The 26,991-nt window shown below is 53.7% G+C and overlaps 2 protein-coding genes across 2 annotated transcripts in view; both read right to left on the bottom strand.

The window, feature by feature from the left end:
* Window positions 1-725: 725 nt before the first annotated feature.
* On the bottom strand, window positions 726-6,347 carry PYGO1 (pygopus family PHD finger 1). Its single transcript, XM_026709756.2, has 3 exons — window positions 3,344-6,347; window positions 3,180-3,262; window positions 726-3,049 (listed from the first exon to the last, which is right to left on the bottom strand). The coding sequence occupies exons 1-3, from the start codon at window positions 3,387-3,389 to the stop codon at window positions 1,916-1,918; spliced, it is 1,263 nt and encodes a 420-aa protein (XP_026565541.1). The 5' UTR covers window positions 3,390-6,347; the 3' UTR covers window positions 726-1,915.
* Window positions 6,348-7,590: 1,243 nt separating this feature from the next.
* The window catches only part of PRTG (protogenin), a 31,830-nt gene continuing 12,429 nt past the window's right edge, over window positions 7,591-26,991 (bottom strand). The window contains exons 3-20 of the mRNA XM_026709597.2: window positions 26,805-26,949; window positions 26,173-26,306; window positions 25,874-26,011; window positions 25,082-25,240; window positions 24,640-24,799; window positions 24,030-24,277; window positions 22,540-22,704; window positions 21,758-22,063; window positions 21,022-21,210; window positions 12,785-12,880; window positions 12,235-12,421; window positions 11,684-11,811; window positions 11,380-11,550; window positions 10,775-10,960; window positions 10,510-10,630; window positions 9,867-10,035; window positions 8,828-8,932; window positions 7,591-8,045 (exon numbers count right to left, since the gene is read on the bottom strand). Coding sequence (XP_026565382.2) covers window positions 7,716-8,045; window positions 8,828-8,932; window positions 9,867-10,035; window positions 10,510-10,630; window positions 10,775-10,960; window positions 11,380-11,550; window positions 11,684-11,811; window positions 12,235-12,421; window positions 12,785-12,880; window positions 21,022-21,210; window positions 21,758-22,063; window positions 22,540-22,704; window positions 24,030-24,277; window positions 24,640-24,799; window positions 25,082-25,240; window positions 25,874-26,011; window positions 26,173-26,306; window positions 26,805-26,949 — 3,137 coding nt within the window. The 3' untranslated portion in view covers window positions 7,591-7,715. The remainder of the gene's footprint in view (window positions 8,046-8,827; window positions 8,933-9,866; window positions 10,036-10,509; window positions 10,631-10,774; window positions 10,961-11,379; window positions 11,551-11,683; window positions 11,812-12,234; window positions 12,422-12,784; window positions 12,881-21,021; window positions 21,211-21,757; window positions 22,064-22,539; window positions 22,705-24,029; window positions 24,278-24,639; window positions 24,800-25,081; window positions 25,241-25,873; window positions 26,012-26,172; window positions 26,307-26,804; window positions 26,950-26,991) is intronic.

Raw genomic sequence — 26,991 nt, 5'->3', positions numbered from 1 at the left:
GTAATTAAATCACAACCCAAAAGACACATTGCCAAGTATGTATGTTACACATTACTAGCAAGCAAGGCTCTATATATGAGGTTCACATATTTAAACATGAATAGCAACATTTCAAAAATAACATGAAAAACAAGTCACTGATTTTTTTTTTTATATCTCAGAACTGAACATCCACATTAGGTTATTTAAACATCCCCACAATTTGTAAGTGTGAAATGTTATTCCACACATAACTAGGGCACAAACAGATGAGAAAAAGGGATGGAGTTCACAAGTTATGTTCTTTCAACTTGGGTGGCTTCTGTGTCCATTGGGGGGGGGAGGGTTGAGCAGTGGCCTCCCCCAGCACAGGGCAGGATCTATAGAACGAGCAGCAGCAGCAGCAGCAAAACCCCTGCCTGCTCCAGGACTACTTTGGACCAGCTAATAGATGGCCAAGTGTTTTAAAGCCATAGAGATACCTGGACGGTATACCTGAATGGGGGAGAACTAGTCACAACAGGGGTAGTGCTTGTCCTTCCCCAAATTCCAGGAGCATGGAAGCTAGAATTGGTAACAGAAGGCCTCGAGCTACCTACTAGATTTCTAGATAGACTTCCATCACTTAATTCTGGATTAAGTTGTCCAAATTATTATTTTTGCTCCAATTGTTTCCAGACCAGAAATATAGATCCATTCTGATTTATCTCCAAAACAAGGAATGAAAAAAAGAGCTTAGTGTGATGTTTATTTGTTCATTTCATTTTTTTATTGGATTTATTTTCATAGCCATGAAGGCATTTGCCATTTGTTCAATGGAGATTCTAGAATTCCCAGATTGTATGGTCACAATCAAATTTTGGATTCATCTACATAGCTGTATTACTGTGGTGGTTATTATCTGGGAGACTTTCCCACTGCCTGGGATGGCCCACCAGATTTCCTCAAGAAGGAGGGAAACGGTATGAGTTATGTTCCCATCCAGAAAGGAACTGGCAATGTGTGCCAGTTTTCCACCAACTTCTCCTGTTTTTAGGCAAGTACCTGGAAATCCAAGTCCCCTCTGAGCGCTCAAGATGGTTTCAAAAAATGGCCACTGGGCTGCAGGGAAGGTTGGGACATGTAGCCCCTCTCCCATGAATGGTGACCATGTGGTTGCTGCTACTCCTCTCAAGATGCTTCTATAGGATTGTCCCTCCTCATCCTAATCTCCAGGATAAAACTCTGCAATCATGCTGGTAAACACTCCCCCCCCAATGGCTGGTAGCCATGTTGATTGGGATCTTACACTCAATTATTACCTGCCAGGGGGTCAGCAAATCACCAGTGGCCAACTCTGTACCTGGCATTTCAGGGAGAAGGCCTGCATGTATGCTATCAGGCACTGAAAACCTGGTTCTTGAGGACCCTTGTTTAAAAACAGGCTGCTTGAAACTGACAGAAAGAAAGAGAAAGTGAGAGTGAGAGATAACTTTTGGATCTGGATCTGTTTATTGTAAAGGCCCTGCACATAATTCTAATGTGATCAGAAATAGGCACTATAAAAATAGCAGAATTCAAAAACACTAGCCAGATTACCCTCACTAGATAAATTCCAGCTCGCATACAAATCATTTCCCAGGGATACCTGTAGAAGAATAACTGCTTTGTTTTCCTTCTGGGATGGACAGTCTACTTTTTCAACTGGAGAAAGCGCAGAAACAGAGTAAGAGAATGACAGGTACTAATAATATATTGCAATATTATGGTTCGTCCACTGCATTCTATCAGCAGAGTGAAGAGTTTTGCAAAAGCAGCCCTTTTGTAGGCCTAAACCTCACCATCAAGAAGAAAGCTTTTCCTCAAGTTCTTCTGATGAAAACTGAATGCACTTGGGCAGATAACAAAATGTGTGGAAAGATGGGAGTTTCATAAACCATGGGGGGAGTGGATTTGCTCAGGCATCGGTGTTCAGGGCCGGTAGTCCTGCCATTTCCCTGGTGCGCATCAGCTGCACTTCCTTGTCTGCCATGCAAGTATCACAGCCCCAGACTGCCGAAGCCTCTGCGGTCAGCAGACCATACGCCGACTCTGTCATGCCTGTGCAGATCCGGTGGAACCATTTCTGACAGGAGGCTTCGCAGAGGATGGCGTCCTGATCGTCATTCACCTCGTGGGTACAAATCCCACATGGATAAAGTGGCTCAGAGGGCATGTGGCCGTGCTGAGGGGGGTGCAGTGGGGTTTTGCTGCCGCTGCCGCCACCCCCAGCCTTCTCGGAGCTGCTTCCCTCGGGACGTCCACAGGGCAGGCAGGGTTTAACGGGGGTCCCATTCGCATGGGCACTCTTCAGGTTTTCCATGCGCTTTGGCAGGACCCCCTCGGGAGTGCCCGCTGGGGCGTGCCTGTGCCCACTGGCCTTTACATCCCTGCTTCCTGAGCTCAGCGGGTCCTCTGACCTGAGCAAGGTAAGGTGGTGCTGCTGGGACGGGGGTTGGTGCTTGTTAACCTCCAGCTTCGTGAAAGCTTTCACCTGCTTGTAGTAGGTGGGTGGGCCGGGAGTGTAAGAGCGATTGGGCTCTGTCAGGGAGCTGCCAAAGGCCGGGTTGGGGCCGAGCCCCAAATGCCCGGTGGAGGGAGGCCTGGGGCCAGCGTTCTGCGAGGGCATGTGGCCGAAGTTTTCTCCCGGGTTGGGACGGAAAGGCGGGCCGGGCCCGGGCAGGGCTTGGCTGGCGCCATAGAGCTGGTGGCCGAAGGCCGCAGCGTTTTCGGGCGGCCCGAAGGTTACGGCCGGAGCCCTGCTGAAGGCCGCCCCCGCCGGGCTCTGGCCAAAGGGTGGCGGCTGGTGGCGGAGCGGGAAGGCGGGAGCCCCGTACGGAGAAGCCACTCGGGGCAGCAGATGAGGCGGCATCCTGAAGGCGTTGTAGCCCCCGAAGGCAGGATACACGGGGCCGGCGAAGTAGGGGCCCCTCACGGGCTTGTAGGCGGCGGCGGCGTAGCGGTCGTCGAAGGGGTTGACGGCGATCAGGTATTCGGCGCTCGGGTTGGGCGGCGGGGCGTACTCGGAGGGAGGTGCGGGGAAGGGGGCGCCCTGCGGGGGGCGAGAGCAGACCCCTGAGCCCTGCGGGAGGGCGGCCCCCGCACCGAGGCCCAGCACCCGCCTCCCGCCCCCCCAGCGCCGGCCCGGGCCAGCAGGAAAGCGGGCCGGCGCCCCGGCTTACCTGTGCGCCGCCCTTGCGCTTCTTCTCGGGGCTGCCCAACTGCAGCCCGGCGCCCGCCAAACCCTCCAGGCCGCCGTCCACCCCTGCAAGAGCCGAGCGCAAGCTCCGTATCGCCGCTCTGGGGACGCCCCTTCCCCCCTCCCCGCCCAGGCCACGGCACCCACCTCGGGGCCTCTTGAGCGGCGCGCCGGGCTCTTGTTCCGCGGACATCGCCGGCGTAGCATGGCGAGCCGCCCCGCCGGGCAGACGCAGCACCCCGGCAGCCCCGACCCGGCGACCGCGATGCGCAGCCCGGCCCCTCCGCCAGCGGCGCGGACCCTGCCCTCGCCTGCAGCCGCTCGCGGGTTGGAGCTTCGGGGACGCTGCTCCTCCTGAGCTCCCCACCCAAGGAAGCGCTCCGTTGGCCGACCCCCGAGATCTCCTGCCCGCCCGCCGCTTCAGAAGGGGCCTGCGTACGAGGCGGTTCCCGGCAACGGGCGGAATCGGTGGTCGGTGGCGTCCTGCCCTGGTTGTTTGTTTCCCCCAGCCGCCCGGGGCCCTGCCGCGAAGAGTTTGGAAAAGGACAACGGAGCTTTCCAAAGGAAACAGGCCGCCGGTTACTACAGGAAACTTTTATTTCAACTGTGCAATCCATCTGTGTAAGACAGGAGTTTCATAAACATTTTGGCATTTAAATTTCTACTCATTTTTGGCATGAAGTTTGTGCTAGCATCAGGACAAGCCTGGGAAAGGATGAAGGGAAAGAGGAAGGACACAGGTAAACATTCACTATGCTATCAAAAGGTGTTTTTTTTTTAAAAAAAGCACATTAAGCAAAATGTTTATAAAAAAGACATCTTAAAAGGTACATTCATTATCAGACCATCACCAACTGTCCTCACGCAATGGAGGTCACAGAGCTGATCCCCTGAGTCAAATATAAAATTAATATAATTCAGCTCCATTTCCCCCCATTGGCCGGCCAGCTGCGGACGACCCTGCAAGAAAATAGCAGGAGTGGCAAGAGCCAGAACACCCTTGGCCAAAAGGCCTCGCTGGACTCCCACACTGGCAATTCATTCACATCTTCAAGAATACAAGGAAGCTAATTTGTTTTAAACGGCCATTTAGCAAAGTGCCAGGCCTGATAAGGAGGGGCTCTGTGTGTGCAGTGTAAGAGGACTTGGGGGCGGGGGGGGATTACTAGCTGGTGGAAGCTTCATGTGCCAAGTTGCTCAAAAAGTTAGGAGTCAGCAAAGTACACACCAGTGATGAGGTTCACACTTACTCCAATGCACAACTGGAATCCAGATGTGATTCATTTCAGATACTTCAGGGACTACCTTTTCCCTCTTCCAAATCGATGGAAAATGAACCCCAAGGTGTTGCCACCCATTTTGAGATGCAAGGCAAGGCAGCCAGGGTGGGTGAGAGGATGCCCTGGTGGTGCCATTGTAACTCCCTTTTCCTGAGGGCTTCACTGCCCTACTTTTGGGGTGAGGTGTCACTTGAGAACAAGAAGAGTAAAAGCAGCAGCAGCAAATGTGTCACAGAAAAAACAGAGCAACTCTTGTGGTAATGATGCCAGCTAGGATTCTGAAACACCCCGAGGTTGAGATGGAAAAACATAAAACTCTTTTAAAATAGAACAAAATTAAGACAGCTGTCTTAAACCTGAAACTTGGGATAAAGGTCTCCCAAACAAACGGAAACAAGATTTGCCAAACCTGCCATGATTGGTGAGATTCACAAAATGCATGCTTCATACACAATGCTTGCACATCACTGTGGCCGAGCCCACCTAGCTCAGTTGCGCCCCCCCAATACAGGTCAGGTTTCCCCCTTCCCCGGTGCCTGGGGTAGGGGGAGAGCCACATTCAACTGCAAACTGCACACAGAGACACCTTGTGCACCTGACCTGGCTCTTTTTTCGGCACTGCATGGACATTTATGCCCTATCCTTCACTCAAGGGGCATTTTACTCCTCTTCAGAATAGAGAGGACCTGGTTACAGATGTTTCCATGAGAACCAACTTCTCCACCTGTGCAGGTTGCTGATGGCACAAGCTCAGAATATGCACTTGGAGGGGGGGAGGGCTGCAATTCAGGTCATACTTCCAAATGCTTTCTTGGATGTCCCAGGGAACTGATGGGGGTAGATTGCCCCATAGGTCCCCCTGCATTCAAAAGAAGATGGAAGGAAAGAAACCATTTTGCTAGGAAGCATCCACAGGTCCTTCTGGTGAGAGTCACCCTCAACCTCCACCCCACACTAACCTAGGTTTTCCCTATGATGAGGGAAAGATCATTCACACACACACACACAGAGCCTCGTATATGGGTGGTGGTGGGCATCTGAAAAGATAATGTCAATTCAAAACAAAACAACAAAAACAACAAAAGTAAAGAAAGGTCACCTAGCATAGGCCTCTACATCGAGGTAGCCTTAAATATCTTTGGTTTTCTTCATTTGCTGCTCTGCAACCTTGGACACAAATGATTTCCAACTTGCAAATCTCCCTCCCTCTCTTGAGCTGCTGCTCTGGCCATCGGGAGAAAAGGACCCTCTACGGGAAAAGGGGAAGACCCAATAAGGCCACCGCCCCCCCGCCCCCCCTCCTGGGCCAGGATGCCTCTGCTCCAGCCCCACCTCTGCGTGAGGCCAGGCTCCGCCAAAGGGCTCAAGGGACAGGGTACATCTTCCGCTGCCAACCACCAGAAACAAGAATGCCCTGGCACTGCCTCATCGTCCCCAGAGGTGGTCCAAAAGTGTCAATATTCACAGCAAACAAGTCTTTGGAGAAAAAGGGGGCCCACTCAGCACAGCGGGCCTTGAAACTCAGCAAGCTGTCCACCTGAGCAGACGTCGTTGATGGTGTGGCAGGCTCAGCTTTGGCCAACAAAACCTCCCGATCAATCTTTGGCAAAGAATTTCCTTTTCTTCAACAAGTATAAATGAACATTCAGAAATATTCTCTCTGCTACTTAATAGAACTGCCAAAGAAAAGGAAAACAAAATTACACTTAAAGTCTTTGGAGCTGAGAGGGTCTTATTCCAACTGTTATAAAACCGTTCTGGCAGCAACAACACTAAAGATCACTTTGTAAAACCACCTAGTCCACTCCTCATCTCCATTTGGTTTTCAGCTCCCTTGGGTTCGTATCTACTTAGGCATTAAAATTATTTGATTCTGCAGATTTTAACTATCTCAATTATCTTTTGCAGAAAATATGAAGCTTGCTTCTCCTTTCCACAAAACGTTCTTTGGTACAAGATTAGTATTTTCTTTAAAGGCTTTGCATCAAAAATGGTGGAAAAGACAGTGCTGGCCTAGCCAACACTCTCAGCTGCCACAGCAGCCTCTGGGCTCTTGCAAGGCCACAGGCCAGCCCCAAAGTGGAGCAGGGAGGGCTGGGAGGGGGACCCCCTCCCACCCTTCGGGTCCACAACCAGCCTCGTGTCCTAAATGGACATTTCTTGTCGCCTGCAAGAGACCCACCTGGGAGTCACATCTGGAAAGTTTGCCAGATCTTTTCTCAATGGAAACAGGAGGGAACTGTACCAGCTAGCTTACAATTGGGGTGAATATGACCTCTCTTTTGCTCACCATCTCATTCACTCGCTAACTTTAGAACAAAACAAAACATGAGATACCCTGTCAGTTTGCCTTACAACACGCAAGACAGCTTAAAAGGAATAAACTGAACCCTGAGCAGGAAAACAATAACACTAGAATAACTTTAAAAAAGAGGTAGTATATAAAACAAGAGCTGTGTGGGAACCAAGAGGATGCTCCACTGTGCCTTTAGGCGAGAGGGGCTCTGTCCGAGCACTGGCCTGGGGGCTGTGTCCCAGGCTAATGGGCTCCCGTGCTCAGGACCAGCCAGGGAAACTAATGGGGGATCCGCATCCTGACTAGCAGAGCCCATGTAAGGCCTCGTTCTGGACTCCAAAGGAACTTCACAAGTAAGGCAAGCAGTGAGTTCATAACTATCTAATGGAAGGCACCGTTACTGCCAGAACATTTGGGGGAATCATCTGGCCAAGGGAGCACAGCAGAGGCGGAAAGCCCACCCCTCCCATCTCCCCAGCTGTGGTCTCCAGAGGAAGGCACTGACAAGGCAGGTGGGACCCTGGGGCCCCAGAGCTACCCGCAGCCTCTGCCCTGCCGGCCCCTGGAGAGACCACCTTTGGGGATCGTTGTGCCCGAGGCCAATGGGGCAGCCCCCTCTGCTTCCCAACACAACACCTTGGCTCACTCTCCATACATTCAGGGAAAGGACTCGGGGCTGCCAGGAAGGGATCACCGGACTTTCAGCCACGAGCAAATGAGGTAGTGGGGTTGCTTCCTTTGGCGTCTGCCTTGGTAAGCTGAGGTAGATGCTCAAGCAAAGGGGGCACCTTTGCTCCAGTGACAGGGAGGAGGGCTGCCCTGCTCTCCTTCCGCATTTTTGCGCACTGGACATTCAGGAGGGAAAGAAAACACAAGGAGGCGGTGGAAACACGGGCTGCCTGAGGGTTCTCGGGCATCCCACGGAAACCTTGACCCCCCCAGTTCATGGCTCCCTGCATGATGTCCCATTGCTACTGCCAGTCACCGGTGGCTGGAGAGGCCTAGGGACAGGACAGCTGGCTGCCAAGTGTGAGTCGCTGCCTGGGAAGGAATCTGAAGCACCAAGGCCGGGATGGGGGTGCAGTTCCTCGTTGGACGCGTGGGAGAACCTTCCCGAATCCCCCGTCTCGTGGCTGCCTTGGCTATGGGCTGAATGCTCTGTGTCGGTTCCCAGGCTGCAGATCCTTTGGGTACTTGGCTGCTGCTCTTCGCCAACCAGCATGGCTGCCCTCGACCGGCACAGGAAGGCTGCCGAGGCCAGCTGCCTCGGGGCCTGCGGGAAGAACAAGAGCTGGTTGGTTGACGCCACTCCCACTGAGCGTGGAGTTCAGCTTTGTGAATGGAACCTGCCTCACTAGCAAGTAGCGCCTTGGGAGGAAGGGCCCGGCTATTCGTGGGCTGGCCTGCTGAGACACCTGGCCTTGCTGGGCAGGGACTGGTTCTTGCACATTACCGGCACCTGTGACGGAGGAGCTGAAGCGAATAAGATTTCTCCAAAGAAGCAGGAGAAGTCAAAGAAGGAAGTTCTGGCAGCGTTGCTGAGGGTGCAGAGAGCCCCGGGATGCCAGCTGGAGTGGCCTGTCCCAGCACAAGCCCAGGTGCCTTAAAGGTCCCTTGCCAAGCCAGTTCCAACTTCTCAGGGGCCTGCCCTGCCCTCTGCTCTGGCAAAGCCTACTGGGCTCACAGGATGCCTCCAAGGGCCTCCCCATTGCTTGATAAGCAGTCCAGGAGCACAAACGTCATGCGCAGGGGCAGCCTAGGGGCAACCTCACAATGGACTTCTTACCCAGGTATTGCCAGGCTGAGGGAGGGGTGAATGTCCAGGGCGATAGCTAAATTCAGAGGGAGGTGAGATCTCTGCCAGATGGATATTTTTGGGCGGTTGCCGCATCTGGAGAAGGACATGCAGGAGCCCCCTCCCCTTTCCCAGGCACTTAGTGTATCAGGAGAGGAGCCAGCAAAGAGTAGAGGGAGGCCCTGGGCCACAGCAGAGGCCATGATCTCCCCAGGAGGTGGACCTTCTGCTGCCCTGGTGAAGGGAGCTGCAGCTCTCACCTCCTCTGCTTTCTCCTTCCAAGAGCCACGCAGGAAGAGCCGTTTCTTCTGGGGTCTCTTTTGCATGACTGGACCAAAGCGGTTTATAACAAGGTCAGTTCCACCCTGAAGGGGGGGAGAGTCTTCCGTTACCCGCAGGGAAAAGGAGAAGGGCCCAACGCCGGCCTGCCGGTAGACTGGCTCCCAGATCCACTCCCCAAGAGCCAGCACTCTGAGTCCTCTCCCTGGCCCGGCCCCTGCTGCACATTCGGGGACTCACACCTGGGACAGAGCCCACCTGCCAATCCCCCTAATGCCAGTCCCCTTGGCCAGTCAGCCTGAGTTCCTGCCAGAGACAGAAAGGCCCTTGGAACTGTCCCCCAGACCAGGGAGGGAAGAGATAGCCACAGTCCTTCTGTGAGGCCGAGGGTATTTCTTGGATATTTATTCCACCTGTTGCTCTGGTATTAAAAAATGCAGGTAAACCACCAAATGCGGCACAAGTGAGGGCAGAGCCAAAGGCAAAAGCAGCAGCTTTAGCAGCCTGTCAGTGTATTCCTAGACGATGACCCCTGAAGGATTTGGCTGCTGTCCCGCATGAGGATCCTTCCTCAAGATCTTAGAAAGCTGGGGAGATTGGACCGGGATATCCCACGTGGAAGGGTATTCCTATTTACAACCATGCATGAATAAAACTTGCTGTATACAGAGCTGGACTGGAAAGTCACACTGACTGGATCTCCTATCAAGAGACAAACTCCTACTCAGGGCCCAGCGTTTATTTCCTTCCCCCAAAGCCCTGGGAAATGTAGTTCCAGGGCCCCTCCACTTGAGGCAGCCTGCTCACTCCCTTTGAAGAGCCCCCAGAGGGGCCTTCTCCTTGGTGGTCAAGCTCACAGGCAGGGTGTTGGGGCTCCAGACCCTGCAATGGCTTGTCCCTGAGATCTCTCCCAGATCTTCCCTCCTTGGATTCTGCAATGGGGCCAGCTAGTTGGTTTGCTATAAACCACCTCGAGAATGGCAACCGAGCCAGAAAAGCAAGCAAACGTATCCTTGGTACCTTGGCATCCAGAAAGCTGCCCCCTGTAATCCTGGGCAAGAGCGATTGCTCATTCTCTGCCAGGCTTTGCAGAGTTTTGGCTCCCCCATGGTTCCTTGTGGAAGAGTGGCTGCCACTGCGAGGGAGCGGGTCAGGGCTGGGCTGGCTGCTTTTGGAAGGGGTTGCTTTCCTGGGCAAGAGGAAACCAGTGGTTAAACTGCCCTTCTAGCTGAAGGCTGGCCGTTGATAAGCACCAACCCACAGCAACCCCATTCTGAAGGAAGAGGGCAGGGGAAGGCTGATAATGGGCGGAGGGGCAGGAAGAAAGAGGCAAGAATCCGCCCCGCCCCCCAATATTGCAATGGCGCCTCTAACCTTGGCCTCCTCCATCCGCCGCTCCTTGGGAACGTACAAAGTTAATGGCGGCAGGGTGTTATGAGACAGAACAGGAGCACAAGCAGCCTCCTTTGGTGGTCAGCCAAGCAAAAGCCTGGCCAGGAGCCACTTGGTCACTTTGTCCCTGAGGCCAGGCGATCACAACCTGAGCTTCTACCAGTAAGGATTCGCTACTGGTCTCCGTACAGACTCTGATGCACCTGCACACCCCACCTTGGCAAGGTGGGCCCCACCCAGCCTTTCACCCACACAAGTGCAACAAATTTACCTTGCTTTGCCACGGTAGATCAGGATAAGGATGCAGACTAAGATGCACACCAGGGCAATGGAGACACCTGCAATGATGCCCGTCATTGACCTCTGGTCCAACTGGTAAGAGCCAGAACGAGCTGCAACAAGGAAACAGGCCTTTCTATCCCAGGGGCCTCGGTGGGACACCCACCGCAAGAAAGCCCACCCCAGAGAGAGGAGGGCCCTGGTAGCCAGGGAGCAGAGGGTCTGTGCGATGCATGCAGGCTGGGCCAGGGGCTCACTTGTGCCAGCCTCTGCGGAATCCAGGCGTTTGGGTCTTGGGTTTGCCTCCGAGGGCTCCTTTGGCAGGACCGCAAGTTCCACAGCGCTAGAAAAAGGCCCTTCGCCCACTTCGTTGGACGCAGCAAGTTTGATGAGGTAGACACTTCCCACCCTGAGGTTCTCTAGTAAAGCCATGGTGATTGTTCCTGCAGGGAGGGAAGAGAGAAGAGGAGGCGCCAACCCTTTCCGTCTCCTTGGATAGCCAGGGTCAAACTGCCTGTTGCCTGGCACCACCACCACCACCACCACCCCGCCCAATTCTGCTCCTGAGGCTCTTCCTGAGATTTTGCATCTTGCGGCCTCCCTGTGAGATCTATGACTGGCCAAGATGACATCACGTTACGGAGTGGCAGCTAAACCACCCTTATTAGCACAGCCTGACTCCTCTTAGGAGGAGGGCCTTGCAAGCTCTGCAAACAAATGCCAAGGTTTTCCTTGTGCTTCAGATCATCCCTTGAAGCCACTGGCCCAGCAGATCAGGGTTGCTGCCTCCAGGGCAACACAGGTTGGGGGAAAGTGGAAGGGCACCAATCTTGGCACCCAGAGCCTGCAGGCTCCCACTCACCTTCCCGATGCAGGACATGCCACTCGCCCGCGACCCAAGCTTTCCTGGAGGTGTACAGAATGGTGTAACGGGAGACAAGGGTTCTGATGCCAGCTGGTGGCTTCCAGGAGACCAAGGCTGTGTCTTCCTCAATCAGTGTTGCCTTCACTTCCAGGGGTGGACCAGCTGGGGCTGTGGGCACAAGTAGGCTGTCAGTGGAGGCCTCTGGAGCTCCAGAGGCCTCGCCTGGTGGAGTCCGAGAGGCTCCCCAGGGGCGGAAGTAGATTCTCAGTCAATGAGCACCAGGCAGCCGTCTCCTCCTCACCTTCGGGGAGGGTGGTGTGGTAAAGCACTGGACTCCATGGGCTGGAGAGCTGATCCACATGCAGCCGAACGGCAAACTCGTACTTGGTGTTTGGCTCCAGTCCTTGGACCATCAGGTGAGTCTCTGACCTGGACAGAAGGAACCGGTTAGCAGGAGATCCCTGCCTGCTGCCTTTTGCAACCCCTGCAGCAGAGAGGAGGCAGCACTGGACTCGCCCTTCTTCCCAGTCAGGACCCAGGGTTGCCTCTCTGCCTGGATTGAGGCGGTAGGGCCTGGCCGGCGGCACTTCCCTCGCACAAAGCCTCCAATCCCCACAAAAGGCCTTGGCCCGATTCCAGTCTCCCCACTGAGAGAAGGCCAAGCAGGAGATCTTCCAACTTCAATACAGGATCACCAGGAGAAAAACAGCCAGCCCCCAGGCCTCAAAAGCAGACACGGAAAAGGCCTGCCTAGTGCAGGAGCCACCGCAAAGGCCGATTCTGCCTTGTGTGGATGGGAGAGGTCCTGGCCTCCCAGGGGAGCAGGTGGAGCAGGTGAAGAAGGCCACGTACGTTTGAAGGTAGAGCACCAAAGAAGCATTCTGCAGCCCCACAGGGTGACAGCGGAGAGTGTAGTTGATGGCCTGGGCTGACGTGAAGGCCGGCCGGCCCCAGTGCAAGAAGACCGAGGAGGAAGAGTTTGCCTTGGCGTAAAGATGGTGGGGGGGTGGAGGGGGTGGCACCAGGCGGTCCCGAACAGCTGCAAAGAGAGGAGGCGGCCTAAGCGTGAGGGAACCGCTTTTGAGGGGCAACAGTGACCGAAGGCCTAGCATCAGAAGTCTAATCGGCCAAGAGGACCTCAAGTCAAGCGGCACTTTCTCCGGCTCTAAGCAGCCAAGACCCCCTGCCATAAATGGCTTTCCTCCCCCCAACTGCCTTTTCTTTAGGCCCCTGTAAATTATACCAGGGACTTGGAGCTAAGGATCAGGAGGGAAAAGCTTCAAACCAACCTCCATTGTTCTGAACCCACATTGTCCTTTTCGGGGACTTTACATTATTCACATAATTCAAAGAGCTTCTGGACGTGCCACAATTACAGCAGAAAAACAAGCGGGAGACTCACACACGCAGCCGGGGGTGCTGACAGTCTGGTCTGCCTCGTAGCCTTCCTCCAGGCTGTTGTAGGCCAGCAGCCTGACGTGGTACTTCCTCCTGGGGTCTGGACAAGGTTGGAGAACAGTTGCTTAACACAGCGGGACCCAGCCACATCCTGATCCTCAGCCAGCGTCCAGCGTGGCCTCCTCCCACCTGGTGCTCTTGGCACCCCAGAATTGCAGCCGGCATGGCCTGATTAGAGAGTCCTCCCCCCCCCCCCCCTTCCTCCAGCCACAGCCCCAAATTTGCCCCTTGGACTCATTCCTGCTCTTGATCATGTCTGGCTGCTCCAGAGGCCCTGCACGAGGACCGCACAAGCTACAGCAATGCATCCACCCAACTGGGAGGGAGCCGGATGTTCCCACCCCCTGGAACATAGCTGAGGGCCCAAACTCTCCCTCCCCTGAATCTCCTAACCAGGAGGACTTAGCTGCAGCCTTACAAGAGGTGGAGCTTTGATGCTCCACAGCCCTGCGGTTACCACCCCTCCTTCAGAAGCCCCATCACTGAACCCCTGGGCTATGGGCAAGCTGTCAAGGAAACTGAGTCCACCTCCCCACCCCCCACCCCCCACCCCCATCTATCTACTAATCTCCAGCCAGCCTCTTCCCACAGCAGGACACCAGAGGGGGCCCTTCCCCTGCTCTGAAGAAGGGGTGGCACAACGTGGCCATCAAGACTGTCCAGCCAACCAAGGCAGGAGCGTCTCTGTTCAGCACCAGTTTGGCTCCCTTGGTAGAAACAGGGGAACAAGACCGTTTGCCTGGGGTGTGTGTGTGTGTGTGTCTTCAGAGACTCTTCCTTTGAAGGGAAGCACCCCAGACCCCCCTCCCCAAAGCCCCCTCTTTCTTTCAGCTGCTGTTCTGAGAGCCTCCAAAGAGGCCCGGAATGAGGCCAGAGGTTAGGACTAGATAAAACAAAGGAGGAATCCGAGGTCAACCTAAGCAACCCTTTGAGGTAGGCAGGTCAGATGGGGCAAGGACTGCAGAGCTGCTGCCCGATTAGGCTGTCCAGCAAGAGGCAATTCAAGGCCCACCAGAGTTTTCTCCGTGCAGAGACGGGGAGGGGTCCTCCCCCCCTCCCGCCTGAGATTTCATTCCCCTTTTCCAGTTCTTTTGCTGTCTCTGCCTCCTTCTGCAAAGGATGGGCAGGAGGCCATGTTTTATTAGCTGGATCTTTTTAAAAACTATTGGAAGGCAATTGTCAAAGCTATGCCCATGGGGGTGAGGGCAGTTAGCAAAGAGGCTGGGCCAAAATTCGCAGGGCTCCATAGGACAGCCCAGACCCTTTTGTCCCTGGGTAAGAATCAGCCTCAGGAGCAGCCCTGCTTCTGCCCCCCCGCCCCCCGGCCGGTCTTTGGGACAAATGACAAAGTTCAGCCAAGGAAAATGGCCAACGTTCTTGCTGGGATTTGAGAGCTGCTGAGCCTTTCAGGGTAAGAGGCCCAGGGGCCCCCACCCAATGTCCACTTTAGACTTTTGTCTTTCTGTCAGCCATTGTTGAGCCCCCAAGACAATCCCCTCCTCCAACCGCACAATAAACTCCAGATAATCATTCAAGGAGAGGCCGGCAGGCAGGCTGCTCTGACATCTGGGTCGTGGCCTCTGACCCGGGTCCTGGGGCTCCCCCAAGCCTGCTCCCAGCAACCGTTGCCTGGGGAGGGGGAAGGGTGGGAACAGCCCGGCAGAGGGAAACCTGACTCTCCGAGGGGGTGCGGGGGGGGGGGAAGGGAAAACAGGACCCACCCCACCCCAACAGGGTCCAGCTACGGAGGGGGGCAGGAGGGGAGAAGAGCTCTGCAGGCACTGCTGACTCCAACAGAAAAAGACATTTTACAGACACACACAGAGAGAACATGGACGGATGTAAAATAAGATGACAAAGCATAAAGGATCCCCCCCATCCCCCCCGCTGAGCTGGCAGTGCCTCCTCCCTCGCCTGCCTTCCCCACCTCCAGGACCGATCTCTGAGCTTCCTAGGAGGATAGGATCTGGCCCAGGGAAGGCTGGATTCTTGCTGCTGCCCCTCCCTCCCCGTGCTGGGCTGGGTTCTTCCACAGGAAGGGGCAGAAGAGAAGGGCGCCCCTGTTTCTGGGCTCCAATGCCATGGTTTCCTTCCCCAAGCTTTGCTTCTCACGCCAGGGCAACCGAGGGCCTCCTCGTTCCCCTTGGTGGGATCAGCCCTGGCCACACAGGGCGCCCTAGCCATGCAATGCGTCCCTCACTCTGGGCAGCCAAGAGCTTCCAGTGTGATGGCCAACCGATGCTCCGCCCATGCAAAGAGGTTCCTCTTGTCTCCCAAAAGCAGAAGGGAGGCTCTGGTCCCCACCACGCCACACCCCGTCTCCCTTGCTCTACCTCTCTCCTGCTCCGCCCAGCTGGCCTTTGCCCTTCCCCAGTTTCCTCCACAGCCACTGGAGCCACACTCCCGCTCCCTGTCAGCTGCTCAGCCTCCCCCTCCGAATCAGATTCGCACAGGGGCACGACAGTGCCTCCATCTTCCCTGGATCAAATGCTCCCCATGGGAAGGATGGCTTTCAGTCCCACAACAATAAAAATGTGCTGAACAGAAGAGAGCCTCCCCCCTTCCAGAGATCACTCTGATCTGGTGAGCACTTTCCCTAGGAAATTGATTGTGTTACACTTGTGAAATGGGTGGTACAGAAACACTAAACAAAGCAGCACGGAGTCCTTCTGGCTGCCCTCAAATGCCCAACATGCCCCGAGAGGCGAAATCATGGCCTGTAGCAGGCTAGCCAACAGTTATTTCAGCAAACCAGTTTGATAGGATGTCCAAACTGGGAAATGCTAGACTGCCCCTCCTCCAGTGCCCAGCAGCTCCAGAGAATTGGAAGTTCCCACCATGGGGATCAGCTTGGGTGAACACTGAAGAAAAGTAGCGCACAACCCCAAGCCTCCTTAGAGGCTGGAGGAGGAGGAGGAGGAGAAGAAAAGAGACAAGCCAGACTTCCCCAAAGCAGCCTGGGCCTCACGTCCGCCTCCCCTCCCCTGCTCTGCCACGGCCCCTTCCTCCCTTTTGTTGGTGTTCATCCCCCGCTTTGTAAGATGAGACCAGGGCCTCCTACAGCTCACCTCTCCCAACACCATTCAGATGAAATTACACAGTGAGAGGAGTGGGACAGGGGGAAGGAGCACCAGCCCCCCAGGCTGACCGGAGGGGGCACGGTCATCTTAAAGCACCTGGTGGAGGAGGGGAAGGCTGACCATTTTCGCAGCTTAGTTGCAATAACTATATAGAAATATAGGAAAGTGACCCCAAAACAGTTCCAGAATGCCTGAGGCTACATACAGCTAAGAATCTGCTGTGTTGCCCACCTCTAACCATCTCCCAGGAAGGGCCCCACAGGAGGGGGAACAGCCCTCACTGGCTGCCCACTAAAACGGAAGCCCTTGTTTCAACACCCAGCTGCATAAACCAGCACTGGGGTGGGGGATTCCTGCAAAGCACAGAGGTTCAGGTGAGCTCTGCAAACTGTCATTGAAAGGAGAAGGCAAGAAGTGTGCAGCACACACACACACACACACACACACACACACACACACACACACACACACACACCAGGGGAACACAAGGGTGTGGGGGAACAGAAAAGGAAAGAGGCCAGATAATCCCACAACTCTTTTGTCTGCAGACCAAGCCCTTCCTCTAAAAGCTTTCTAGACAAACCAAGAAACGTCCCACATCGGCGGTGCAGCCAATTGCAGGACAAAGAGAGTCCATTCACAATGCTCTAATCATCAGCTAATAGTAACCACCTACCACCTAAATACTACTACTACTACTACTAATAATAATAATAATAGTTCTGCCATTAAAACTAACTCTGTGGGTTGTGCTGGGTCCTCTGGAGAGGCAAAATAAAAGCCACATCCATAGTCCTTGCCCTGTGTGACTCGGGGTGGCTCAATGCCCGCTGGTCAAATATCCTCAAGAAGTGCCCAGAGAAGAAGACCATTATCTGTGCAAGATTCTCGACTCCTGGTGAATGTATCTTTGCTTTTATGTATACTGAGAGTATTTACACCAAGACAAATTCCTTGTGTGTCCAATCACATTTGGCCAATAAAGAATTCTATTCTATTCTATTCTATTCTATTCTATTCTATTCTATTCTATTCTATTCTATTCTATTCTATTCTATTCTCTATTCTCTATTCTATTCCATTCCATCTGCGCAAGATCCCTTTCCCACATAGCTCCCTCACTTGCCTGGCCAATCTCAAGGGCGCCTTTCCCAACTCAGCATCTCCAGATGTGCTAAGACTACCAGGCCCATGTTTGCAGAGAGTTAGGAGGGCTGTATAGAAGAGCTTGGAATCTCCAGTTCCACCCAGGAAGGGAAGGGGATCCTGGTGGGAAGTGAGATTCTTTTCGTTCTGAGGCCAAAGGATCCTTTGCTGGGTCTATCAACTCTTGCCTAAAGCAGAAAATCTCTCTACAGTCCTTGAATTTGTATGAACCCCCTTTTCAAAATCTTAAGCTCTGGATGGCAACAAAACCTATGAGCAAAGACCACTAAAGCTTTTAATCCATGTTCAAATGGTCCTTTTTGGTTTTAGACACAGGCAGACAGAACAGGCATCCACCAACCCAGGTCTTCTAACTCCGGAACCCCTTTCATGTGCTAATGGCACTTAACAAGCTCTCCCTCTCATCCGACTTGGCCAGACCTTTAGTGACCTCACCAGAGGAGCATCTGGGCTGGTGGGTTGATTGATCCCCCAAATGATCAATGGAGAATGTTGACTTCATTTCCTCAGGCTTTCGGTCTCTTCAAAAGCCTCTGCTTTTTCAGTTGGGATTGAAAAGAGCAGGGTTTATCTCAAGGAAATATAGTGTAATTCCCAAATTGTAAACACCCAAGAACAAGTATGTACAACTGCATTCTAAAGATTCTTCACAGAGAAAGGAGAATTACATTCGTGTTTTCTCCCAGGAGTGAAAACAGTGGAAAAATGTCAGAATAAAAGCACAAACATCCTCAGGATGGAAGAGCTCCCACCCTCGCAAAGGGCCCCCACATAGATAGATGGACAAAGCCTTGAGGGACCTTTAGCTCTGCTTCCAGCCACACCTCAAGAAAGGAGGCAAATCAGTCCTAAAAACAATTGGGCCACATTTTCCATGACACACTCATGGTGAGCACATCTGCCTTAGAAGGCACATGGCAGCAAAATTCTTGTTAAGCTTGACCTGCACATCAATCTTTTAATTAAGAGGCAGGAACCACTTTAGCCAACCCCAAATGGTTTGAATTTCAGACAGCCTGATGATGATCCATGCTGTGGCATGCGATTGGCTGTGGAGCTCTTTAGGGCTGCTGATTCTTGAGGAGCCAAAGGCGGAGCCCACCTGCTTCACCCTCTCTGACTCCCCCAGATGCTGCCACCTTCCCTTGCTGACTGCCGGAGGCTACGATGCCTTCGAAGTACAATAAGGGCCTGAGGCAATCTTTTCACCAGGAGTAGTTTGTCGAGCCTAATGCAAGGCAAGACTCTTGCACAGAAGGGGAAGCTCACGCGTTCTTCCCGTAAAGCCTTCGGGGTCTTCAAAAACTCTTCCCTCCCATGGAAGAGAGTGAAAACGCCATCATCTCAGCTGGCACGACTGTCAGTTGTAGCATAGCTTGTAGAGTGAGAAAATTACAGAAGACAGCAGGTTGTCCGAGGGTCTCCAGAAGCAGCTCTGGGCATAGAGGTCCAGAACAAACATGGATTTCCTGCAACTCCAGCTGGGTCACACCTCCTGATTCCCAGTGACGTCTCTTAATAAAAACAAGGCCACCCTTTGGTTGTGTCTGTGTTTTCCTGAGACGAAAAGGCCCAGAGCAGAGAAGGGAGATGGATGGATCACCTTATGTCTCTTCCATATCCTTTAAACGCCTTTCATTTCAGATATTTCCTGAGATTAATTCAAGATGGAATATTCACCAGGAGAATATACAGAGTACACACCTTCTCTCCTCGGGCAGAAACTGAAGGGAAAACATCTTATTTCACACCACAGGGGAATGCTCTGTTCCAGAACCACCATCCCACCTTGGGTGGTCAACGGCTTGCCTTGGGTGATACCTCCAATGACCTACAGCCACAATCAGGCAGATCCTCCAGACTCACCGCTTGCCAAGCCTTTGCTTTTCATGGGCCAGCATCTCCTTGGCAGAATTGGGACACAAACTGCTCAGCCCCTAGAGACAGCCCACCTTCCCCTAGGCTGCGTGGCCGGGGAAGGAGAGTTGATTTGGCTACTGGCGGCTACTGACACATTAGACTTGCCCTCCAATTTCAGAGTTAGACGGCTCTTAAGACTGTCCTTTGGCCTCCTGGCTAAACTGCCTCATCCAGGGAATTCCCATAAGGACTGAGGCGACCTTCCACTTGGCAACTCCGCTTTCAGCCTTAGAATTTTCATTTTTAAAAAAATGGCAGAGATTGTCCTTCCTCTTGGGAGTCCAGAACCTCAACCTCCATCAGGGGTCCTAGAAGTGGCTTTCTTGCCATCTGGAGGTGGTTCCCTGCTACAGGCCTCAAGGCTCCTCTCTTTTTTCACTAGTTAGCACCAAGCTTAAGAGAACAATCGTGAGGGACCTGGCAGCAGAGCCAGGGAAGTTATAGGAAGGCGGCGGAGGATGTGGTGGAAAGGATTCTTCAACAGAGGCCCCTGGGAACGGACTCATGGCCAGCTGAGTCAACTTGTGGAGGGAGTGGAGCCTTCGTAACCCGAGGCAAACGGAGCCTATGCAACTGAAGCATCAGGACTGACCCAACGTCAGACTTCTGCAGAAGCCGTGGGCTTTCCCAGTGGCAAGGCTTTCCCAGGGTGGCTCCTTGGTCATGCCTCCGAGTCAAATAAACTTTCCTCTTCACCCCGCTCCCCCAGAAGATACTCTGAGGGTGGGAGGTCAGCAGAAGCCCCCTGGGAAAGCCATCTCCACGAGGCGTTTATCACCTGCTGAAATCACATCTTTCCTCTCCCAAACACACTAGAACCTTTCAATTCCCAAGCATAGCCTCGCCCAGCCAGGCGCAGGGAAGAGGACACAAGGCCACCCATAAGCCTGGTTCTTGTAGTCCTCTTTAATCTCCCTTCTTTCCACCCTTTCCTGCAGGGCTAGGATCTTCCACAAAGCAAGAAAGTCTATGTTTATTCCTCAAACAAAAGAAATCTGCAAAGGCCCCCTCAGGGAACTTCAATGCCAGGAAAATGTCAGAAGGATCAAATGAAGAGTGGCTAAGATACCAGCCCAGGTTCCAAGCAATAATATAGAAAGCAATATGAGTTCAAAGAACCACAATCATAATTAGCATCTGGGACTTTTGGCACAATCACCAGGGGAGCTGAGTTGTTTGTTTGTAAGGGGGCAGCCCAGAATTCAAGCACGTAATGCGGAACATTCAAAAATAAACAGGGGACATGAAGCAGGCAGAGCCTCAGGGGGACATGGGTGTCTAGGCAAAAGCCTCAGCTTCCAAGGACAAAGAGCCTGCCAGAAAAGGAAGCGGGTAGTCCTGCCCTTGGATCTTCAGGGCAGCCAAGGCAGGTGGGGAGGCAGCCTTCCTGGGGCAAGGAGGGTGAGGAAAGGGCTGTTCTTCAGCGGCAGCTACTCTGCAGGTGCCAGCTTGACAGGAGAACCTGAAAAATGACTGTGGACTGTGCCAAGGAGGCTATCCGATGCCCATAATCCCCCCTCAAAAGCTCCCACCCGAATGTCTGGGAGCCCAACTGAGCACCATCTCTGCAATGGATGTTGCCAGTGGAAGCTTGACACAAGCTTGATTGGGATTCTGCCATCCCACCCCGCTCTCGCTTGTCCATGGAGATGCTCAGCACATTTCTAATATGCCTCCTGGTCAGGCTCAGCCCAGTCAGACGCCCTCGCCAGACAGATGGTTTGGCTGCTTCTAGCCAGTGGACAACCTGCAGCGTTAACTTAGCTTAGCCACAATCCTCTGAGCATTCGGCTGCCTCTTTTCCTTTTCAACACCAACAATATTCCAGCATTAGCAGCAACCATGGCCTCCTCCCTGGTCCCTCGATCCCCACGAATAAGTTGGGCCCTGTCTGGGCTACCTCGTGAGGGCTACAACCTACCTTCCCGGACCACCCTTCTTGTTCTCTGTTGCCCCCGATGGCGGTAAAGGAAAACCTGCCCCTGAGCCAAGAGGGTCATCAGGTCCTGCTCACCCAGGCCGCCGATGGTGTAGGAGGAATCCCTGTCCCTGAGCAGAATTGGCCCACTCTCTTGCTGGCCTTCTTCCTTATAGTACAGCTTGTAGCCTTGGATGGCAGCCATGTCTGCAAGCTCTTGCTGCCACTTCACGGCGATTGTTGTGCAGTTCAGGGGTTCGAGGCGTAATTCGGGAGACTTTGGTGCTGGGAAAGAATGGATACGAGAGGGTCTACTTAAGAGCATCAGGGGAGAACTTACACCTTGATTTGATAGCCAGTCTTACAGCCTGTCAACTTCGGCCACTTTTGTGGTTTGCCACCCTTTGATTTGATAAAGGGCATGGGAGGCAATCCTGCCAAAATTAGACATGTTGATTGATTGGCTGAAATTATATGGCTGACCATCTCATAGATCACCAAAAAACAAACGGTCCCACCACATTCTGGCCCCAAGGCTAGAGAAGAAAGCCAAGTCACCCTGGACTCTCCGTCAATCTTAGCAGCCGCGTTTTCTCCCTGTAACCTCCCTTTTCCTCTGGCTTTATTTGTTTTTTTGCTTGTTACAAACAAAGTCATTAAGGAAGGAAGAGCCACAGTGCTGGGGAGCATCCCATCTAAAGCCCCCAGTCTACACCCAACTGGACAACGCCTGTGACCTTCCAAACCAACCCCTGACTCTTCCTCAGGTGGGGGAGAGCTCTATCTAGGCAGAATAGCTCCGCTACTCGTTTGGAGGAAAAAGAGGGGGCACCTTTGACACTGCTGGCTTTTGGGGTGCGATGGGATGTCCACAGAGAGGCCTCGCCCCAGCCGACTTTTGTGGCAGCAGAAATGCGAACCAAGTAGATGCTGTCGGGCTTCAGCCCCCGGAGCAGGTGCTGATAGGTGGTGCCTGGGAGCTCCAGCCCCTGGATGCTGCTCTCTGTGCTGAGACGGAAGGAGAGGCGGAAAGCCACCACCTCCCCGCGACGGTACTTGACCGGGATGGGCAGCCAAGAGATGAGGACGTCAGAAGGGGTTCTGCTGGTCAGGCTGAGCTCAGGAGCCCTCAGCGGGACTAAGGAGGAGGAGGAAAGATGGAAGACCGAGTCAGCCCTTTCAAGGGCCTGAGGGAGGCTGTGGGCCAGATTGGAAACGGAGCGTTAAGGGAGAGAGGCCTTGTCAAGAGGTACTTCCCTCCTGGGGCTGCGGCTTCTCCCGCTTCTCCTGTTCCTCATGTTTTGTTTCCATTGGTTTATAATCCATATGGAAAGACCCAGTTCTCTCTCTGGTCAAAGCGCTGGAACCTGCCAGGCACCGGACTCTGCTGCCGAAGCAAAGAATGTTCCCACAAAGGACTCAAGGCCCACCGGGACTCTCTTGGCCGATGGCAGCTTGGTGGCCCAAGATCGCTCCCTTACGGAGTCTGACCAAACCCAGGAGGGTGGATCCTCCTCTATGGACTAAACTGTTGCCAGCTGCCGTTCCCCCGCTGCCCAACCCTCGGGGTTCTGGGTCTTCTGTGACTGTTTTTTCAGCAAGGAAGTCAGTTACCATCTTCCAGTGTATGCTGACTGACGTGGTCAGACATCTGGCTGGCCCCCAGGGGCATATAGGCCACGACGTAGAAGGTGTAGTTGCTGGCCGGGTCCAAGTCATCAATAATATAATGGGTGGTGTCATTGCCAATCACCACTTGGTATTCTTCGTTGTTTAAGCCTGGAACACAAAAGGAACGGGCCAATGGCGGCAGCAAGAGCACACTAGGTCAAAAATGGGTTTTGATCTAAAACGGAGCCAAGCATTTTTTGTTCCTTAGCGGTACTCTGGGGAATTTATGTCCGTGGCCATTTTGGTCCAAATGCTGGACGTCCGGCTCAGCCTATCCAAGGCCTCTGAAGCAGAAAAGAGCTCTGGGCCCTCCTTAGCCACTGAAGCCTGTCAGTGGCCCATCCGCTGCGGAAAAGGTACCCCCGCCCACCCAGCGGAAGCTGCATCGGCTCCTCCACTTCAGAATGAAGGCCACGGGCTGACAGTCCACCAGTGGATTTTCCCCATAGTTTTGACTTAAATTGATAGCATTTTAATTAGGCAAGTTCGTCAGCACCTCGCAGGCCTCCAGTTAAAGGACTGTTAATTAGGCACGACTCCTGGCTTGCCACAGAGGGAACCTGTATGCAGTGAACGGCTCCCGGCTCAGACACAAGGGAGGAGAAAGCTGCTCCCCGCATCTTCTTCCTTCCTAATCACTAACAAGGCATCAGCCACAGCCCTGCTCTTCCCAGCCCCGCGATCACCCTTCCCCCCATCTTCGAAGAAGAAACCCATTTCCAGAGCAGGTCCCCTCATTTCTTTGACACACACACGTTGGGGAGCTGCTGCTGAGGTGCCTCTGATCCACGCCAGATGATCTGGCTTGTGAGAAGCATCCCAGCCCATTTAGGGAACAGAAAATGGGGAGCCCTGCCTACCCCTCCCACCAATTAGGGCCCTCGGGAGCCCCACCCTGGGGCCCAGCTGAAGGCCTCTCAAAGCCAGCCTTCTGCTCTCACAAGGGCCAAGCAGGAGGGGCTGTTTCTGCTCCAGCGTTGAGATTGGTCCCCCTTCCGGGATAGGCTGGAAGCCCACCGTTACTCCCACCAGAGCTGTTTGCCAGCGATTCTTGCACCCTCAAATGGGTCTTTTTCAAGACTAGTGAAATATTTGCTGGAATGAATCAATATCAGCTTTTCAGTCCAACTAATTTATGCACTATTTTCCAAATATCTGGTGATCTTTTAAAGAAGTATTTAATAAATGCCAAAATGTACAATATGATGAGAAGGAAGATACGGCTGCCTCTGCTGCTGAAAACCCTGAAGGTCCTTCACCCACAGAAGCAGCTCCACGGTCGGTCCCACATGGGCCCAGAAGGCTCCTGGCACCAAGAGTTTTTCACCCCTCCCTCCACAGCAGCAGCAGCAGCAGCAGCAGCAGTGGCGGCTCCAGTGCGGACGCTCTCTTTCCATGGCTCAAGAGGCGCACAGCAGCCCTGCTCAACTCACCTTCCGCCTTCATATAGTGCACCGAGTAGGCAATCACTTTGTCTGAATTATACAGCGGCCTCTCCCACGCCAAGAGAATGGCTGAGCTTGACATGGTTTCTGCATGGACATTGCAAGGTGCGCTGGGCCGGTCTTCAGAGAGAACCACTGTTAGGCGTGCCCTGGCAAGGACAGACCCCTGACTGTTCTCAGCCACACACTGGTAGATGGCATCGTCTTCAGGGATGATCTGGTTGATCACCAATTTACTGAAAAAGTGAAGAGGGAAGGCATTAGAAGGGAGCCAAAGCAGGCAGGTGAGAAGTGAAGGATGCGCCAGCCAGCCAGTCCATAACCATGTGACTCCACCAGCCTTTAAGCCTTGCCCACAGAGCAGTGCTGGGAAGGGGGGCTGAGTGCCTCCGTCGTGCCACTATTCTGCCCATCAGATTCCATGGAGGAGCAGCGTTTCTCAAGCATCTCTTCAACAGAACCTGACCTGAGGGAAGGGCACTGTCCCAGTTTTCCCAAGAGCAGGCCCAGTCCTCCCCCTGGGCTACATGTCTGCCCCTCACCTGGGCAGGACCGCTCCTTCTTAGAGATCCGAGGGCCAAGCAGCCGGCTTCCCTACCTGCTGTAGGTCTTGATTCTGCCATTGGAATGGATCTTCCGGCCATTCTTCAGCCAGGCTATCTTGGGGGTTGGGACGCCTTCTGCCTGGCAGGCAAAACGGGCTGTGCCAGCCCGTGGCCTGGTCAAACTCTCTGGCCACTCCAGAAAAGCAGGGGGGGCTGCAAGAAACAGGAGGCGGGACCCATTTCGCCTTCTCCCTCAACTGTCTCAAGTGTCCATCCCGGGGACCCAGGCCCATTTCTGACAGAGGCTCCTCAGAAAGCCTGGCCCACCTCGGTCCAAGGCAGCCTGTGCAGCTTATCAAAGGCCCCTCTGTGCCACGGGACTTGGCTTGAAAGGCCACCTCGGATCTCCCCGCCTGGCCTCCAGCAGAAGAGCCCCATGCAAGCAGTGAGGTCCCGCCCTGGCCACAACTAAACCTCCTCCAACTCGCTCCTCACCTAGCACCAGCAGTGTTGCCATTGCCGTGGTGAAGTTGCGTGTGCCAGGGATTGTAGCACGGCAAACGTACACGCCAGAATGTTGTATCTTCACATCCGAGATCATGAGGTTCCCATTTCCAAGCACCCGTGTGTTGAAAACATCGATGGACTTGTGGTCTGTTTTGAGAGGGACATTTCAACCATCTGCCTTGGTTTGTGGTGGTTCCTACCCTGGCCTGCCTCGTCCCCTCTAAAATCTCCGCGAAGTAGAATCTCAGACATTCACCCAAATGTCAGACCTCTGGAGAAATGCCAGCAGACCCCTCTAGTGCCCCTGATAGCAAAGGCTGGCCACTTCCCCGCTTCTGATGCTGTGCATCAGGATATACAAGGATTGCACAACCAGCTGATCTTGCGATGTCGAGAAGCATTTAGCAAAAGGCAAGCAGTTTTTAGCTTTCTGCCCCGAATGGACTCTTTTCAGCTGGCACGGATGGTGCAGGAGCTTCTGCCACAAGTCACAGTCAGATGCCCATCAGCCGGGAAAAGCTGGCCAAGCCTACCATCTGCCATATATGACCGTTCTCTCCAGTGCAAGTTTTCCTTCCCAACTCTGGGGGCACTGACTGAGAACTTCAAAGGGACAATTTCCCTTTTTGCGTGGCAACCTTTTGTGGGCAGCAACAATGAATGTGGCACACTCAAAAGGGTTTCCCACTTATTCTCCCTCATGCAACCTGCAATTGGTGGTACCTTTCATTTCCCCACAGCTGGAAGGCAAAGAGCCACTGTGGACCATCTGCCACTCACCAAGGCGACTCCAGGACACAATTGGTTTTGGATTCCCGATGGCCACACACTCAAAGATGACCGTTTGGTGGAGAGAGGCCGTCGTATTTTGGGGGCCAGCTATAATGGATGGCTTATGGAAGAGTTTCATATTGGTAGCTGTTGAAAACAAAATGCATACAACAGAAACGTGTTGTCCACATACATCCAAGGCGAACAATTTCAAGCCTCAGAAATGGAATTCATCACTTTGGTGAAGATTCTGAACACGATTGTTTGCCACCAGTAATGTTTGAAAAGGAGCAAGATTTTCTGGATACCTGGAGCAACAGTGAGTTTAGCCTCGCCACTCCTCCGCCGGCCAACAACTGTTGTAGCAATACAACGGTAACTCCCTGCATCTTTTGGCTCAACGCTATAAATCTGTAGTACTCCAGATGGCAGCACCGTTATCCTGGAAGGACAGAATGGCGGTAGGAGAGAAAGCCCACCTGCGCTTCCCGTGTGTGTGTGTGTGTGTGTGTGTGTCTGCCTTCCCCTCCCCGCCAGGCCGCCTGCAAGCCGATTGGGCTGCTTTGGGCCAGAGTAGGAAGGGGACCCCAGGGACCCTCCACAACCCTCCCTGCTGGAATAGTCCAGATTGCAGGAGGACGCAACAAGGAATCGGCATTTTGGAAGGCAGAATCATGTTCTGGCTTCAAATGCCACCCTTTCGCTTTCCCAAAATCAAAACGGGAAATGCCTGCCTGAAGCTGGCAACTGCACCTTGTGAGTGGTGCTGCTTTTGCATCTCGGCATCCATTTCAACCCACAGCCAAGGCGGGTGGCAGACTCGGGCCCCCTGCATCCTCCCCCCTCCCCTCACGGGGCTATGGGGCAGGCTGAAAGGGAGATGCCCCATGTCCCACCTCCTGAGGTTTAGAGGGGCCCAGGAGAACCCCCCAAAACTTACCTCTCCGTCTCCATTAGCAGTGCTGTCCCATTTACCTCCCAGGTGATGATGGCTGGAGGGTGGGCCGGGATTTTGCAGGCAAATCTAGCCACACCCCCTTCATGGACCTCTGTGGGGAGAGGCTGGACTTCAAAGGCAGAGAGGGCTGAAAGGAAGAGGGGGAAGAGGAGAGGCTGAACGAACCCCA

This window comes from Pseudonaja textilis, chromosome 13, assembly GCF_049901715.1.
Source record: "Pseudonaja textilis isolate UNSWEBS1 chromosome 13, rPseTex1.2, whole genome shotgun sequence".
NCBI classification, from domain to species: domain Eukaryota; kingdom Metazoa; phylum Chordata; class Lepidosauria; order Squamata; family Elapidae; genus Pseudonaja; species Pseudonaja textilis.
Note: the sequence above shows the minus strand (reverse complement) of the source record. Positions and strands in the feature narration are given on the sequence as shown.

Bases quoted from the DNA above. Each gene is read 5' to 3' on its own strand.
- PYGO1 (XM_026709756.2), bottom strand. From the start codon at position 3,389: ATGTCCGCGGAACAAGAGCCCGGCGCGCCGCTCAAGAGGCCCCGAG. The intron at 3,263-3,343 runs GTGGGTGCCGTG...CGGCTCTTGCAG, and splicing joins GCCGCTCAAGAGGCCCCGAG to GGGTGGACGGCGGCCTGGAG. The intron at 3,050-3,179 runs GTAAGCCGGGGC...CGCCCCCCGCAG, and splicing joins AGCGCAAGGGCGGCGCACAG to GGCGCCCCCTTCCCCGCACC.